Genomic DNA, 18,130 nt, shown 5'->3' on the forward strand with positions numbered 1-18,130 from the left:
ATATTCCATTAGCTCCTCATACTTTCCCATATAATATATGCATGGATCAGAGATGGTATTGATAATTAAAATAAAAATAATAAAGAGGGGGGATGGGTCAAGATTTACTCGTAAATTAGCAAAAAGATGTGGTGGTCGGTTACTTCTAAGACTGGGCGGCAACCGCCGGAGTGATGGGAACCGTTGGATTATGGTTTTAGTAATAGCCGTTTAGAGGATCGTGACCAACGGTTCCAGTCTGACTTAGAAAATATTTCGGCAGCTAGGGCTAGGTGGATTTATTTATCTTTCATGGCTTTCCCTTTTTTCAAATCATAATGCACCATAGTTATAGTAACCACCATAAAATCTACTTTTCTTAATAATCACCCGTAATTTTTCCAAAAAATATATATAATTAAACAAGTATCATGTCTAATAGAATTTAGGTTTAATTACTCTATTTGTCTCTATAATTTCGCGAAATTTTTAATTAGGTCTTTATACTTTTTTTTTCCTTTCAATTTAGTCCTTATTAACGTTAAACGTCAAAAAAATGTTAGTGAATTGTGAAATTACTTGTATACTCTTAGGGACCCAATTGAAAAAAAAAGTATAGGAACCTAATTGAAAATTCGATAAAACTATAAATATTCAATGAAAGATATTCCTATAATCCATATTTAATGATTCTACAACAAAAAAGATATTCTTATAATCCTTTTTATTTTGTCACTATCATTCTTTTGCTTATTTATATATAAATTATACCAAAAATACTTTCTTTTTTTTTAACTTTCAAAATATCTTATCTTAAGAACATACTAAAAAAAATTGAATAAAATGAAACAGAAATAATAATAATAATAAATATATAAAATGAATTGTCAAAATTATCCCCCAAAATATAACAAATCAAATTTTATACAATACAACAAGATAAAGAATTTATTAACGTAACTTTTTCTAAAGAAAGAATTATATATCACACAGAAGAGTATATTCTCATTGCTTTGGACTCCACATGTTATTGATGCTTTAGCTCTTACTTTCTTCAAGTACCAGATACCTGCTCCAATTCTAAATATCCCAGCAACCGAAATGCTAGTTATTGTTCCTGCAGATACAACACATTACCCTCATTTTTAACTTGAAAAAGTTTGCTATGAACAATAATCAATACACCACTTCAATTGACAGTAACAACCTGCAATTATATGTGCCCTCGTATTGTGCTGTGCAACATTATAATCTGTAAAATAACATACAAAATTCAATTCATGATTATTACTTTACTAAAAGGGCAGAATTATATTATTGAGGTTGTAAGATACCTTTGCAATGAGTAGTGGAATTTCCATTCTCACAAAGGCACATGAAACTCTCTGTCTATATATCAAATCCACAAGTTCCACCTCCTTTGGAAGGATCCTGGCAAGACACTCATAGTGAAAGAACACTCCGGCATGGCAAGACACTCATATAAGATCTTAATTCTAGTTGTTATTAGTTAACAATAATGTATAGACTAAAATAAAAACTATTCTATTATATGATGATGAAAATATAACTAAAGATAAGGACATCAATCCACATAACACAATGGAAGGGCAATTAAATAGATAAACATAAGCATGAGTTCAGCAGTATATATCTCAACTTCAATGGCACTAAATCCGAATCCAAAATTCCCTTCAACTGCAACAAGTCAATCGGAACAAGCCACTGCAGCCGCAAATTTGCCTTGGAAATAGATAGACCAAGTATTACTCACTGCAGCAATAAACGCGGTTTTAGAACCACTGTCAAACGGAATAAACTGCAAATTTGTCTTGGAAATCTCTCACGACCTGGGCAGCAGGATAGGGACCATGATCTCTGAGAGTCCTGTATGCCTCTATGACAATGATCAATTAAACTCATAATCAATTAATAATAGATAAAATACATAATCAAAACTCATAATCAATTCAACTCTCTCAAAGGCATTTAATCAAACACCTTATCTCCAATCTCACCTCTTTTCTTATTTCTAACATAATCAATTAATTACTGATAAAATACATAATCAGAATTCATAATCAAAATTCTTTAACATAATCAAAACTAATTTTAGCAAACTAAACTTCACAATTAGATCAATTGGTTCTCCTTGTCATTCAGGATGCTGGTTACCTAATCAAATAAAGTCAAATTACATACGAACAGCAACAAAAAATAAGCATAAGTAAAATTAGAGGTATTTAACAATCAAGATTTCTCAACATTGTACCTGAAGCATTAGAATCGGGAGAGGATGCCGTTTGACTACTAGTTATTTTAAGCATAACATTTCTCCTGTTCTTAGTGTAGTGGGAAGAAGACATTATCGAGAAGAATTATTACCCAACACTGACAGAAACCCACATGTTCATTCTACTCCCGATCTTTGCAATTCAAACAAATGAAAGCCATCTGACTAGTTTCCTTCTCACATGCCACCTGGTCCCTTCATCTCCTCCGATCCAACAGTTGAAAAACTAAAACAAAATTCAATTATCACCTATTGTTGCAGAACCAATCCAGACAACAAAACGGAGTCGAGGAGCGGCAATTCGAGACAAGGCACCCGAGGCGCGGTGAGGCAAGGAGGATGCAATAGGCAAGGCGGACGAGCGGAGCAGAACAGAGCACCCGTGGGCGACGCAGAGGGACGACGACCACCCAGCGACGGACAACGACGACGCCATGAAAGACAGCAGTAGAATGCGACGGAGGAGAAATCCAATTGAGAACTTAGGAGAATAACTTAGGGGTAGTTAGAGTTCTCAGATTTTGGGGGACAAAATATAAAGGGTATTTTTGGTATTTCAAAAAAATAGAGATGTTTTTAATTAGGTTTTTTAACTAAATTATGAGAATATTCAATTTTTTGATGGAATATTCTGTTATTTCAAACGATTTTATGACGATAGGGACTAAATTGAAAAAAAATTAACGTATAGGAACCCAATTGAAAGGAAAAAAAGTATAGAGACCTAATTGAAAATTTCGCGAAACTATAGGGACCAATAGAATATTTATACAATGTGTACAATGGCCTATATGAGTTAAAAAATGAACATCACCCATACTATCCAGAATAACTATCCGGATACTAGAGATAATAAACATTTCATCCCAAAAACTTAAACTAATTTTGGGATTCACCAAGAATCGAACTTTTGACCTTTCGAATTTAGAGCTCTGATACCATGTCATGATACCACTCATCCCAAAAACTTCAGCTGATGAAAAAAGATAACACTAATGGTTATATCTCTAATACTTTCTTAAACCTCCATTGTACACATTATACAAATATTCCATTGGTTCCTATACTTTCTCTTTTGCTAAAATATTATAATCATTGCTGCACATCATTTTCTATATATGTCGTTTAGAGATGTGTAGGAGGAATCAATTTTTGTGTGCAATATTTTGGCTGTGTTGTGTTTGGACTGTTGCTTAAGACATTGCTGTCAAGCACTTTCAGGTGAAGGAAAGCCACACAAAAATCTTCGCCAATATCGCCACATGCAACAAATACTTTTTGGGATGGCCTTATCATCTCACTTCGGCCTTTAACTTTTAAATCTGTCCAATATTTAACACCGTCAAGAGCCCGTTCCATTATACCAAAAAAAAAGCCCGTTCTATTTTTTTGGCAAATATTAATTTGCCTAATTAAAAATTTGATTAAGAATCTCGCTTTGTCTATGCAGCAATTTATTTGTCAACAATAAATCTTTAGATAGAGTTTTGTTGAGCTTGGAAAACTAATATTCAATTAAAATAATGAACAAACATTATTAGAGTATTGTTAACTATTAAGTGTTTATTAAAATATGACCAATTGTTTGTGTGATGTATTTGGTGTAGTACTATGCAGCAAAGCAAATTAAATTTCATGTTGGTTCAATTAAACAAGCTCACTTATCAATAAACAAATTCAGCTTTATACCAAATTGATTCAAGACTAATGGCTGAAGAAAGAAAACAAAAAGGGCCCAAAGAAATAAACCAAGCCCAATCAGTAAAGTAACCTAAGCTTCATACGGTCATCGGAAGAGTTTTAAGTATATCGAGAATACTTATATTCTAGTTGTTTTAACTGTTGATCTGAATTATAAAAGATATATATAATATAATTAATTAAAATCAATAGTTAAAATAACTGGAACACCGGTGTTTTCCTTACACTTGAAATTTTTCTTACGGTTACCTACTTCCATGGTTCAAGCAACTTAATTCCCAAGTTTCAATTCACTTTAATTTCCTTGAAATTTCCATCGAAAGCCATCACTTTTCTCTCTTCTCACTCTTGCTTCGGTCACGTTAATCAAAGAAGAAGAAAGAAGAAAATGAAAACCACAGAAGAATGGTGAGGAAGAAAGGCAAAAAGAGCTTTGCTAAATCAAAACAAGAAAAAGAGTTTACAACCAAGTAATTAGTCTCACTCGGTCAAAGCACATCAAAAGTATCTTCCCTCATTTGTGCTACACCGAGGAACCAAGAAGAAAGCCACAAGGTCTCAAGTACAGAAGAAGCAACAATGAAAAATGTGAAGTCAACTTGGTTCAGAAGTTCATCAATGCTCAAAACCAAAACTTGGAGCCAAAGTCAAGCTCAACAGTCAAGATTGAAGAAGCTTGAAGAAAAAGGATGAGAGAGAATAGATGAGTTGCATGCAACAGATTCGAATTTCTCTCTCCTCTCTAATGAAGTCGCTGCTAGTATCTGATGTTGGAGAAGAAGACAGTGTTAGGGTTGAACCTGATTCAACCTTGAAACATTCATTCTTCTATATTAAGGGTGAACGGCCAAAGGTTGAAGGCAAAGAGAGTAAGTGAAAAGCACGGAGTTCACTTTCATAACTACCCAAACTGTTTGAATCCTTCTTCTTCACATAGTTCATGTAGTATTTTCTTTTTCTCAGTTTATTCTGTCTGAGTCTCATTGAAAAAAGCAAATATGATGTGGTTTGTAAGAAAAAATCAACGAAAGGTAAAAGACAGTGAGATAAACAGTGAGAAAAAGCCATAAGCTGTCTCAAGTTTGCTTTGTACATCTTTTCTGTTTTGTGTCATGATTCTGTAGGGATTTTTTTTGTAAGTTGGGTTAGCACTTTGCAGTTAAAAGTAAGGTGAGTTCTAGTCAAATTCGGATTGTGTTAGAATCTGGATTTGTTCCATATAGGATTGGGTAGATCCTAGGGAAGCATTGGTGTTTGTATTCTTGAAAAGAGATAGTGAAATTCCATCATAGTTGTGACAGAAATTGGATGTAGGCTACATTACATTAAATATCTGCTAAGTTTTTTTGAAAAAACAAAAGTACTATTCAGTAGAAAAAGAAGCTAAGATTCAACCCCCCATTCTCTTAGTCATTGATAACCATCAAGTTCAAATCCGTAGAAAATTAACTTCTATCTTGCTAGGTTAGAGGATAAAATTTTAGGCAGCAGAAGTCTATATATTATCTTAATTATTTTCTAATATTATACCTTAACATAGTTGTTGATGAAATCACAAATATTAAAAATCTAAAAATTCCTATAAAGAAATAGAACATTTTTTATGAAAAAGAAAATAGATCGAGTAGTCTAATGACTATGAGATACATCCTAGTCTTTAGAGTTGAATCCTCTAGTGTAGTGTTTGAGTTGTCACTAAAGTTTGGGCCATATTGGAGGAAAAGGACAAAGAAAAGCTGCAACTAATTATAGGCAGATATATCTAAGCAAGATTTTCACCCTTGCTGACCTTAATAGAAGGAAAAAGTACAGATTCACAATCTTGGATTGTTTTTCAGGTCCTAACGGATGAGAGAAGAACTTAAAAATCAAAGTACATAGCACCGTCCCTTTGACATTATGATTAAGCTTGTGAAAATGAAACTTGAATGACAGGACAATATGCACCGGATTTTTTTCCCCTCTCTAATTCTTTTATTTTAATCCATAAGCTGATTTTTACATTAACAAAAAAAAAAGGGACTTGGATCATGGAATTGATAGAGACAATAATGTTATCAATAGCGTTTTTTTCTTGTGTCATTACTTTATTTTTTGTTAAGAAAATGTTGGCAATAGCTTGTAACGAGATAATACTTAATTTGGTCCCTAAACTTATACGCGAGTCTCAATTTAGTCCCTGAAATTTCAATTGCCTCTATTTAGTTCCCGAACTTTATGAACATAACTAATGTTAGTCCTTGAAACAATTTTCAACGTACAAACGTTAACGGAACACTGTCGTGACAGCCGGATGTCATACTAAACTTTATAAAATGATGTCGTTTTGGTTTTGGCACTCAAATAACCTAAAAACATCCTAAATGGTGTTTATTAAAATTTTACCTAATAAAATAAGTAATACGATGTCGTTTTTGAGCTATTTAAATGTCAAAACCAAAACTGCATCATTTTACAAGTTTTAACGTGACATGTGATAGTCTACAACAGCGCTCTATTAACGTTTTTATACTAAAAATTGTGTCAGGGACTAATATGAGGCACGTTTATAAACTTCGGGGACTAAACAGAGGCAATTAAAACTTCAAGGACTAAATTGAGACTCGCGTGTAAGTTCAGGGACCAAATTAAGTATTATCTCGCTTGTAATTGGTCTTGGATGATGATGGACTTGTCTTCATGAAATAAAAAATAAAATAAAAGAAAAGAAGAAAGGTTCAAAAGATCTGGCAAGTGGTTCTGTTCCCAGCATTAATGCATTGCATAATATTGTCTGTGTTGGAAGGTGGCCCAGGCACTTTTTCATTTTATTCTTTTACAGGAATTATGTATCCACTATCCAGTAAGAATTATGTATACATGCAAATGCAACACACTGAAAAGGAATGATGTGGGAAGCACAAAATTATAAGGAAGCATTATTAATAAATCAGAAAGTTTGTGAGTTTTGTCTCAATTACAATGGACACAGAAACATGTGCTAGAGGGAGAGTGGGACCTCCATCGTCTGATATTTTGAGAGAAAATGGTATTCATAAGTTTACCGTAGATTATCATATATTTATGAATGAATGCAGTGTAATAAGATCACTGGCCCCTACCTCTCTGTCAAAGAAGAAAAATACATATCTGAAAGAGCATAGAGGACCTTACCGACACTAATTAATTGCCACCTCACGCGCCTTTGCAAATTTCGTTATCAAACAGTTTTGTGTGGATCAAATGATGGTTGATCTTACTGGCCACTGGTTTTCAAGGGAACGTTTTTCTAATAAGATATACAAATTAAAGATAGGTTCTTGTCTTTTTCAGGCACACAAAGTGAGTGAGTTCAGGTCTCTACTTAACTACTCACAGTCTGTTATTTTGCAAATTTTAGTTAGCTTCACTCTCCTTTTTACACATTGAACAGACAAAACTTTCAGCTAAGATGGGTTTTTTTAGTACCATAGGTACTTGTTTTGGCTTTGGAATTGGAACTTCAATTGGTGTGGTCATTGGATACTATGTGTTTATATACTTTCAGCCAACACATGTCAAGGTTAGTTTCTTCCTCTAAACTAATTCAACTCTTCTTATTAATTTGCCATTAGAAGACTTTTGCATGAAACTAAAAGGTACCTCCTTGCTAGGTGTATATGCTATATAGTAGATTTTTTCTATGATAATTTTTATTGATGAAGATTGTTTTTGTCTAAAGTAAGATGCCAAAAAGCAATACTTAGTTTTCATATAAGATGTGTCATAATTAAGGTTCTAATCCAAGGAAAATGCAGTACTTGGTCTGCCTTTTCTTCCTTTAATCATGACTTATTTGTTGAATCTAATATAATTTTACTATATCAGCTTTAATCACTACTGAATTTCAGCTGAAACACCATAGTGGGGAAAGAGGGTAGCTTCAAAGTTTTGTTATGATTTAACTATAGACTTTAGAAGATGCTATTCATTACCTTATCTTTTGGTTAGTTAATTAACACTTTCAGACTATGACATTCTTAATTTCAGGATCCCATAATTCGTCCTTTGGCCGAGCAAGATGCCAAAACTCTGCAACAAATGCTTCCAGAGATACCATTGTGGATAAAGAATCCAGATTTTGATCGTGTATGTTGTTACACTTTACCCCTTGTATATTTCTTGGGTTTCTAAATAAAAGTTTATCATGTTTTTCTTGTTTGCAGCTTGACTGGCTCAATAGATTTGTTGAGCATTTGTGGCCTTATCTAGACAAGGTATGCAATCTACCAAGATTGTATACTGTGGCCTTATCATAATTTCTTATCACATTTTTCCAAATAGTAACAACAATTCAATCTTCTTAGGCAATTTGCAAGACTGCAAGGACTATAGCAAAGCCCATTATTGCTGAGCAAATTCCCAAGTACAAGATTGATTCAGTAGAATTCGAAACGCTTACCTTGGGTTCTCTACCTCCAACTTTTCAAGGTTGAGCTCTTATTTGTTTTCAATGTTACTTTTCTTTCTCTCCATATGTTTAGGAAGGAAAAAGTGAAAATCTTAGAATGTTAGGAAGAAAAAAGTGAAAACAATGAAAAGAACAAACTCTTTGTGATTTTTATGTGGTTCTTATTGTGACATGTCAATACCATCAAGTGTACAGAACTGAGCTAGTAGTAAACTGGTTAGTTTTATTTACATGTAAGATTCTTTGAAGCTAAGGTTGGCTGCTAAAAGATAACAGATTATAAATTATTGGTACCTTGTCACTTAAGTAATGTCAAAGGTCTTGATTGCACTGAAAAGATGAAATCATTGTGATGGATTGTTGTGCCGTTATCTTTCACAATTCCAAAGTATTTATTCATCTGATCCATGGAGACACAATTTTGACCCATAAATTTGTCAATATATTCAGGAATGAAAGTCTACAATACTGATGAAAAGGAGTTAATTATGGAACCATCAGTAAAATGGGCTGGGAATCCTAACATTATAGTTGCAATCAAAGCATTCGGCTTGCGAGCCACAGTTCAGGTTTGTATTCTCTTAGTATCTGAAGAACAGAAAAAGAAATGTTTGACTTATGATTTTAACATGCCAGGTTGTTGATCTGCAAGTATTTGCCTCTCCACGAATTACATTGAAGCCTTTAGTCCCAAGTTTTCCTTGCTTTGCAAATATTTATGTGTCGCTCATGGAGAAGGTGTGTATGATATATATCAAACTCTCTAATGACTATTTTCATTGTGATTTCTAGTGATAGCAAAAATATCTGATACTTTGGCCAATTCTATATAAATTACAGAAACTAATGAGCAAAATAATGGTCACATTGTGTTGTTAAACATTCTTTTGATTGCAGCCACATGTTGACTTTGGATTAAAACTTCTTGGAGCTGATGTCATGTCTATTCCTGGTGTTTATAGGCTTGTCCAGGTATCTAATACTCATATTCAAATTGGTCCAACATATTGGCTAGTCATCAACTTGTGTTTGTGAAGTTCTAGCACTGATTTTTCAGGAAATCATCAAAGAACAGGTTGCAAAAATGTACTTATGGCCTAAGGCCCTTGAGGTGCAGATAATGGATCCAACAAAGTATGTTTTATTTTCTTCCTTTCATCAGTTTCATAACATTATTAGGTGTTAGAGTGAGCTAATAAGTTTGCTTGGTTTGTTTTGTTAGGGCCATGAAAGTACCTGTAGGAATCCTCCATGTGAAGGTTCTTAGAGCAACAAATCTCAAGAAGAAAGATCTACTCGGAGGAGCAGACCCGTACGTGAAGCTTAAACTCTCTGAAGACAAACTTCCTTCAAAGAAAACTACTGTGAAATATAAGAAATTGAATCCAGAATGGAATGAGGAATTCAATATGGTTGTCAAAGATCCGGAATCTCAATTCTTGGAACTTAGTGTTTATGATTGGGAGCAGGTAATTGTGTTTAAAAGATTATATGTAACAAACTTTGTAAGACATGTTTCTTAAACTTTGAATTGCCTAGATTGGGAAGCATGACAAGATGGGAATGAATGTGATTCAATTGAAAGAGCTTACAGCGGACGAAGCGAAAGAGCTGACTCTTGATTTACACAAGACTATGGAGCCTAATGATCCAGAAAATGAGAAGTCAAGGGGAGAGATCACAGTACAAGTTCTGTATAAGCCTTTTAAAGATGATGAGTTGGCTCAGAATTCAGAGGACCCTAATGCAATAGAAAAGGCTCCTGAAGGAACACCTGCCACTGGTGGTTTGCTTGTTATTATCATCCATGAAGCTGAAGATGTTGAAGGGAAACACCACACAAATCCATATGCAAGACTCATTTTCAAAGGAGAGGAGAGGAAAACCAAGGTGTTATTTATTTTCTTATTCTATTTAGAATGAACACAAGTTTTAATTTGAGTCTTAACTTTGCAGCATGTGAAGAAAAATAGAGATCCAAGATGGAATGAAACATTTCAATTTACACTGGAGGAACCTCCCACCAATGAGAGGCTATATGTTGAAGTGCTTAGTGCCTCCTCTAAACTAGGCCTGCTTCATCCCAAGGTAATGATCATTTTTAAATCTTGAGTAACTAATTTGTCCGCTCTATTTATGATTATCTTTTTGCATGCAGGAAACCTTGGGTTATGTGGATATAAATCTATCTGATGCTGTTAGCAACAAAAGAATCAACGAGAAATATCATCTCATTGACTCAAGAAATGGAAAGATTCAAATTGAGCTTCAGTGGAGAACTCCTTGATCATCATACCGTGTTTATAATTTTGTAAAGAAAATTTGGAGCATTTTCTTGAATACATTAAACAAACAACTTCAATAAGTACCTTAGGAGTTACTCTTCATAGAATGTTTTGTGAATTACTAATTAGCAACACGTGGTTATGAGACATTCAAATTCCTTTTAATTTAATGCAGAAAACGAATATGTTCTGCAGCAAGTGCAAGAATATTTAAAGTGGTTTCCAAAAAATATTTGAAGGTATTAATGAAACCTCCATATAAATATACAAGTGAAGCTAAGCAAATTAAAACTTCTTAGAAAAATTTTTAATAAAGTTAGATGAAATAAATTGTAATATAATAGGGTTATATGTGTTGTATGAATGACAGTGCCCTCAGAGTAGATTAGAGTAGCGTGCATGTGTGGTTTGGTCCTGATTCAGACAGAGCAATGTTAGACTGTTAGTAAAGCAATTTTTTTTTAATCAATATCAATTAAACTTTTACAATTTTATTTATCTTAAATTTTAGATTGTACATTGTAAATTTTTAACTCTAACTTCCAATTTGTAAAGTTTTAATCCTAAATTCTTCAAAAAAAATTAATTTAAAAAAACTACTAATATTAATTAATTAAAAATTAATTTTTTATATTTTTTTAGCTATTACGCATAAATTTCCCCAATTAATAACTGATCTCATTTGTTATAATAAGAACCAATTTAAAAAAAGATTTAATTAATATATATTTTAAAAGTACAAGTTAAAATTATTATTAATAAAAATTTAAAATATTTTTTTATTTTAATAGATAAATAATAAATACATTAAAAATTTAAATTTTACATATTTATTTTTAATTTATAACTTTAGTTTGTAACCTTATAATATATATTAGCTAATTTTTTAAAAAAATAATTATTTTTTATTTTTTTAATATTATTTATATATTAAAATTAATTAATATATTTTTTAATTTATTTTTAATATATATTTTATATTAATAATGAATTTTAATATACTTTTTTCCGGTCAAAGTAAGAATAGTAAAAAATTGCATACATTATTATTAGTCCACACTCACCAAACTCTAACTATTTGGTCCCCACTCTCGTTAATCTATTTCCTGCATAAATTTCTGATCAATCATATACAATTATATATTATACTAGCAAAAAAAAATCATCATCTTTCTAACTACGTATTTAATGTATAATACTTTTAATTATACAAAATAATTAATAAATTCATTATCATTATCTATTCATATAAATTCAATTTGATCAGCTGTTATATTGCAAAGTAGGTATATATACAAATTTAACTATACATATCGGAATTCATAATTTAAAAAAAATAACAGTAATTAATTTTTTTTAGTTTTTAATTAATAAAAACAAAAAAAATAAAAAAATATATTATATATTTAAACTTATGTATTTTTATATACTCTTATATATTATAATTAATTACTATCAGTATTAAACTAATAAAAATAATATAAATAACATTAACATATCCAAATGATTAAAGCAGTATAAATCTAAGAAACTACAAGTACATCACCGACAAGCCACCAAAAGAAACAAATTAAAAGCAGAAGCCAGTAAAACATAGCAAAAAAACAACATAAACACTTGTATATATGTATGCTTAGAAGACTAAATTTAAAATTACCGTTTCCCTATCGAAATTTGACATCTCAGCGGTCACTATTCATAATTTGATTCGGCATAAGTATGTATATATTATAAGCAAAAAGATGTATCTAAAGTGCGAAGTGAGGTGGTGTTGTGTTTGGATCAAGTGGGATAAGTAGGAAGATGGTGTGGGAGGCTGAAACGGACCTGAGAAGCGGGTGATCGGACGGCAACACCATGCCAGCAGATGCCTCCTTTACATGTCTTGTGAGAACGATGGTTGTTTGTTGTAGCGGCCGAGGCGGCAAATGCATACATGGCCTTGCGTGATAGGTCCCAGGCGAGTGCCAACAGCAAGATGAAAGCCACGAAGACGGAAGAGAAGAAGATGAGAGCAAAAGCGCCTCCCAAGTTTTGGCCACACGCAAAGTCGTACACCTTCATACATGCGATCACGGCCACATAGATGCTTGTGAGGTTGCTCACCACTCTGTCGCTAATTGTTGTCATCATTGATATCAAATCTCTAAGAAAGAACAACAAACACCGTCTTTTAACTTTTGCTTTTCAATGTACAATGTTGAGTCTTTCTACGATCCTCTTCTTTTAACTTTGTTTTATAATTTTTTTAAAAAAAAGATATAGATAAACTATGTTTAACTAATCAATTTTAAATCATTATAATTAATTATTATTAATTTTATATTTTAAAAAATAAAATTTAAGTCATTATTAATTAATAATAATTAATTAATATAAAATATAATTTAAAAATATTTATTAATTTATCATTGGTATAAAATTGTTTTTTACATAAAATTAGGGCACACAAATCACTGTTTATCATTTTATTATTGAAGAAAATGATTTTGATATTCTTATTTTTTATAAAAAAATATTATTTATATACTAAAATTAAATATTAAAATAAATTTTTATGTATCAAGATTTAATTTTATTCATCAATTAAAAATAATGGCTTAAGTAAATTTTTATTCCTATAAAATATTTATTTTTTATTATAATCTCTATAAAAATTAAAATATTTTTATTTTAATTTATATAATTAATTTGTTGGATTAAATATTGATGTAACAAGTTAAATGATAATGTTATCACATGAGTATTATAGTCACTTAGTAGAATAAACTAACCATATATTTAAATCATCACATAATGTTTGTTATGTAATTTTTTATATAAAGGTATGGAATATCATTATTTTTAACATAAATAAACAGTTTAAAGTAATTTTCAAGTTTTTATAATTATAAAACTAAGCTAGTGAAGAATACAAGATATTACATCCATCATGAACACATCTTGCTCATTCTTGTCAATTACTAAAACATTCCTAAACGGCTACTTCCATCTCCAACTTATCATTCCTAAAGCCTTGTGCCATATTATGTTGCATGCTTCAGTTTTATGGCTTTGCATAATAAGGGTCTGCGGTGGAAACAGTGACATGGAAGCGTTGTTAAAGCTCAAGAGTGTCATGAAGACTGGAACAACACCACGTCTTCTGATTCTCCCTCAACACACTGTTCCTTCTCTGGGGTAATTTTACAATAGCTATAATATGACATTTTTAGAGCACATTTAATATGTGTAGTTAATAGTTATGAATGTTGGTAGACAAGTCTTATCTTTCCAAAAACTGGAGAGTAATTGGCCTGAATGTTTCCTAGGTTCCTCTGTTTGGCACCATTCCAGCAGAGATTGGAAAGTTGGAGAATCTCATCAACCTCACCATAAGTCAGTGCAATCAAACACTTGAACATCTCCCATAACCACTTCAGGGGCTATTTCCCTGGACAAATCACTCTCAACATGACCAAATGATAAAACTCCATATTCTACAATGAATTATCTAAGGCTTTGTACTTGACACAGGACCACTGCCAGCTGAAGCAACTAAAGTACCTAAGACTCTCAGGAAACTACTTCTCTGGCACCATTCCAGATAGTTTTGGTGACATCCAAAGCTTCAAACACTTGGACTCAAGCACCAACAATTTAAGAGGAAAGTTGCCTGCAAGCTTTGGAAACTTGAAGAATCTGCAGAACACATGTCATCACTTGAAGTTCTTGACATGGCCAAACAGTTTAAGCTCTTTTAAAAACCTGAACAAATTGTATCTGCAGATGAATTATCTCACTGGCAAGTTTCCTTCTTGATTTATCTTATAACAATCTCAGTGGAGAGATTCCAGAGAGTTAGGGTTAATTCCTCCAAATCTATGCACAAGTGTTAAACTGAAAACCCTGATTCTAATGAACAACTACTTCTCTGGTTACATTCCCATGGAGCTTGGGAACTGCAAGTCCTTGATAAAAATTCGGATAGCTGATAACTTATTGGGTGAATACCCATCCGCCCCTGACAATTATCTCGAAAGGACAACGAGGCTCCCAAGAAAAAAATATCCAATTCGATCTCTGATATATTTTTTTTGGACAGATTAGCTCTTGTGTCAAAAAAAAATAACATTGACTTTTTTTTGGCACAGAAGTCCTGTTGTCCTTTCAAAATAATTGTCAGGAGTCGAATTGAATTTATTTTTGTTAAGGACCTCGTTTTCTTTTAAGGTAATTGTTAGAGATTGTTTTGAGTTTTTCTCTAACTTATTGAATGGTTCGACTTGCCTTCTTTGACAATTCTCGAAGCCTCCAACAACAACCTCTCAGGATTTGATTTGCTGAGGTTGAGAGAGTTGAACTTAAATAGCAATAAAATAAAATGAGTGGTCCTATTACAAATTCAATTTCTCAATGCACTTCACTCATGTCATTGGATTTGAGCAGTAACATGTTTCAAGTATTGCAATGTGACTATTATTGCAAAATCCATTACTACTTTTGTAATTACATTGCCTTTGATTAAGGTACATTAAGTTTGTTTAACCACATTATTGCAAACAACTACTATATTATGTGTACATAAATCAGTTACTAAATATAATATATAACATCATTTTAATATACAAATAATATTTTTATATTACAAAATTCATTAACTTGTTAGCCAATGGCCTTTAGGCTAATTTTCTTATTTGAAAAAAAATCAAAAGTAGGTAAGTCATCGCTGACTCTGATTCTGCTAGTTGCCACCATGGACTACGTAACCATTGGTAATTGGTATTTAGTATTTATCAAAAGTCACTGTTGCTATTTAGAAATTTTCCTTCCTCAGAATCTTATAAAAACCATATTGGAATCCGCATTTTATATGCTGTGGCCAAATGGCTAATTCAAGGCCAAACAAGTTATTATCATACGCAACACAAGGGACCCCTGATTTTTAGTTATGTCTGATGGGTCCTAATCAGATACGTATAATTAATAAAAGACAACACACCGGAACATATAATACAGGGTTCTGTATTTTGGTTGGTTATACCGTACAAGAAATACAACATGGATGTTAGAATCAAGTATTATCTTTTGTTTATCATTAACAGTACTATATATCCTCCAAAAATAGTCACCAAATTAAAACTTCTTAGAAATTTTTTTAATAAAGTTAGATGAAATAAATTGTAATATGATAGGGTTATATGTGTTGTATGAATGACAGTGCCCTCAGAGTAGATTAGAGACAGAGCAATGTTAGTAAAGCAATTTTTTTAATCAATATCAATTAAATTTTTATAATTTTATTTATCTTAAATTTTAGGTTGTACATTATAAATTTTTAACTCTAAATTCTAATTTGTAAAGTTTAAATTCTAAATTCTTCAAAAAAATTTAATTTAAAAAAATACTAATATTAATTAATTAAAAATTAATTTTTTATATTTTTTTTAGCTATTACGCATAAGTTCCCCCAATTAATAACTGATCTCATTTGTTATAATAAGAACCAATTTAAGAAAGGATTTAGTTAATATATATTTTAAAAGTACAAGTTAAAATATTATTAATAAAAAAATTTAAAATAAATCTTTTTATTTTAATAAATAAATAATAAATACATTAAAAATTTAAATTTTATATAATTTTTTTAATTTATAACTTTAGTTTGTATCCTTATAATATATATTAGCTAACTCTTTAAAAAAATAATTGTTTTTTATTTTTTTAATATTATTAATATATTAAAATTAATTAATATATATTTTAAATTTATTTTTAATATATATTTTATATTAATAATTAATTTTAATATATACCTAAAATATTGCTTTTTCCGAATATGTCAAAGCAAGAATAGTAAAAAATTGCATACATTATTATTAGTCCACACTCACCAACTCTATCTATTTAGTTCCCACTCTCCTTCATCTATAATCTCTCATCAATCATCAGTTTTCACTTGGAATATACTATTAGCATACTATGCTAACAAAAAAACCAGCATCTTTTTAACTACCTATAATATTTTTAATTATACAAAATAATTAATAAATTCATCATCATTATTTGTTCATATAAATTCAATTTGATCAGCTGTTATATTGCAGAGGAAGTATATACACAAATTTAACTATACATATCGAAATTCTTAATTTAAAAAAGAAAAAAAATAATATAACAGTAATTAGTTCTTTTTATTTTAAAAATTTTAAATCAATGAAAATAAAAAATTAAAAAAATATTATATATTTAAATTTATGTACTTTTTATGTACTCTTATTATAATTAATTATTATCAATATTAAACTAATAAAAAATAATATAAATAACATTAATATATCCAAAGTGGTTAAAGCAACATAAATCTAAGAAACTACAAGTACATCACACACACCAAAAGAAACAAATTAAAAGCAGAAACCAGTAAAACATAGCAAAAAAACAACATAAACACTTGTATACATGTATGCTTAGAAAACTAAAATTAAAATTACTATTTTCCTATCGAAATTTGACATCTCAGCAGTTACTACTCATGATTTGATTCGGCATAAGTATCTATATATTATAAAGAAAAAGATGTGTCTGAACTGCGAAGTGAGGCGGTGTTGTGTTTGGATTAGAAAGTGGGATAAGTGGGAAGATGGTGTGGGAGCCTGAAACGGACCTGAGAAGCGGGTGATTGGACGGCAACACCATGCCAGCAGATGCCTCCTTTACATGTCTTGTGAGAACGATGGTTGTTTGTTGCAGCGGCCGAGGCGGCAAATACATACGCGGCCTTGCGTGATAGGTCCCAGGCGAGTGCTAACAGCAAGATGAGAGCCACGAAGATGGAAGAGAAGAAGAGGAGAGCAAAAGCGCCTCCCAGGTTTTGGCCACACGCAAGGCCGTACACCTTCATACATGCTATCACTGCCACATAGATGACTGTGAGGTTGCTCACCACTCTGTCGCTAATTGTTGCCATCATCGATATCAAATCTATGAGAAAGAATAACAACAAACACGCCCTTTAAACTTTTACTTCTCAATATACAATGTTGAGTCTCTGTACGCTCTCTTCTTTTAACTTTATTTTATAATTTTTTTTTAAAAAAGATATAGATAAACTATATTTAACTAATCAATTTTAAATCATTATAATTAATCATTATTAATTTTATATTTTGAAAAATAAAATTTAAGTCATTATTAATTAATAATAATTAATTAATATAAAATATAATTTAAAAATATTTATTAATTTATCATTGGTACAAAATTGTTTTTTACATAAAATTAGGGCACACAAATCACTGTTTATCATTTTATTATTGAAGAAAATGATTTTGACATTCTTATTTTTTATAAAAAATATTATTTATATACTAAAATTAATTATTAAAATAAATTTTTATGTATCAAGATTTAATTTTATTCATCAAGTAAAAATAATGGCTTAAGTAATTTTTTATTTCTATA

At 30.9% G+C, this 18,130-nt stretch overlaps 3 protein-coding genes across 6 annotated transcripts; 1 reads left to right on the plus strand and 2 right to left on the minus strand.

Annotated features, from left to right (window-relative positions):
- Nucleotides 1-6,927: 6,927 nt before the first annotated feature.
- LOC107645319 (synaptotagmin-2) lies at nucleotides 6,928-10,787 on the plus strand. 4 transcript variants are annotated; one of them, XM_021103617.2, is made up of 13 exons: nucleotides 6,928-7,294; nucleotides 7,426-7,514; nucleotides 7,982-8,080; nucleotides 8,158-8,208; nucleotides 8,299-8,422; nucleotides 8,853-8,971; nucleotides 9,039-9,140; nucleotides 9,300-9,374; nucleotides 9,460-9,536; nucleotides 9,625-9,871; nucleotides 9,942-10,292; nucleotides 10,359-10,490; nucleotides 10,561-10,787. In XM_021103617.2, exons 3-13 carry the CDS (start codon nucleotides 8,033-8,035, stop codon nucleotides 10,687-10,689), a joined length of 1,455 nt encoding a protein of 484 aa, XP_020959276.1. In that variant the 5' UTR covers nucleotides 6,928-7,294; nucleotides 7,426-7,514; nucleotides 7,982-8,032; the 3' UTR covers nucleotides 10,690-10,787. The 4 variants fall into 4 exon arrangements, with proteins under 4 accessions (XP_020959276.1, XP_016204808.1, XP_016204806.1 ...); XM_016349322.3 differs by having other exon boundaries at nucleotides 7,042-7,308; XM_016349320.3 differs by having other exon boundaries at nucleotides 7,181-7,294; nucleotides 7,386-7,514.
- A 1,422-nt stretch (nucleotides 10,788-12,209) lies between these two features.
- On the minus strand, nucleotides 12,210-12,872 carry LOC110263367 (uncharacterized). The gene has a single exon (XM_021104543.2). It carries the CDS (start codon nucleotides 12,818-12,820, stop codon nucleotides 12,470-12,472), a length of 351 nt encoding a protein of 116 aa, XP_020960202.2. The 5' UTR covers nucleotides 12,821-12,872; the 3' UTR covers nucleotides 12,210-12,469.
- Nucleotides 12,873-16,983: 4,111 nt separating this feature from the next.
- Nucleotides 16,984-17,670, minus strand: LOC110263368 (uncharacterized). The gene has a single exon (XM_021104544.2). It carries the CDS (start codon nucleotides 17,637-17,639, stop codon nucleotides 17,286-17,288), a length of 354 nt encoding a protein of 117 aa, XP_020960203.2. The 5' UTR covers nucleotides 17,640-17,670; the 3' UTR covers nucleotides 16,984-17,285.
- Between the last annotated feature and the right edge of the window lie 460 nt (nucleotides 17,671-18,130).

The sequence above is a fragment of the Arachis ipaensis genome, chromosome B6 (assembly GCF_059453495.1).
Source record: "Arachis ipaensis isolate K30076 ecotype BB chromosome B6, ASM5945349v1, whole genome shotgun sequence".
NCBI lineage: Eukaryota > Viridiplantae > Streptophyta > Magnoliopsida > Fabales > Fabaceae > Arachis > Arachis ipaensis.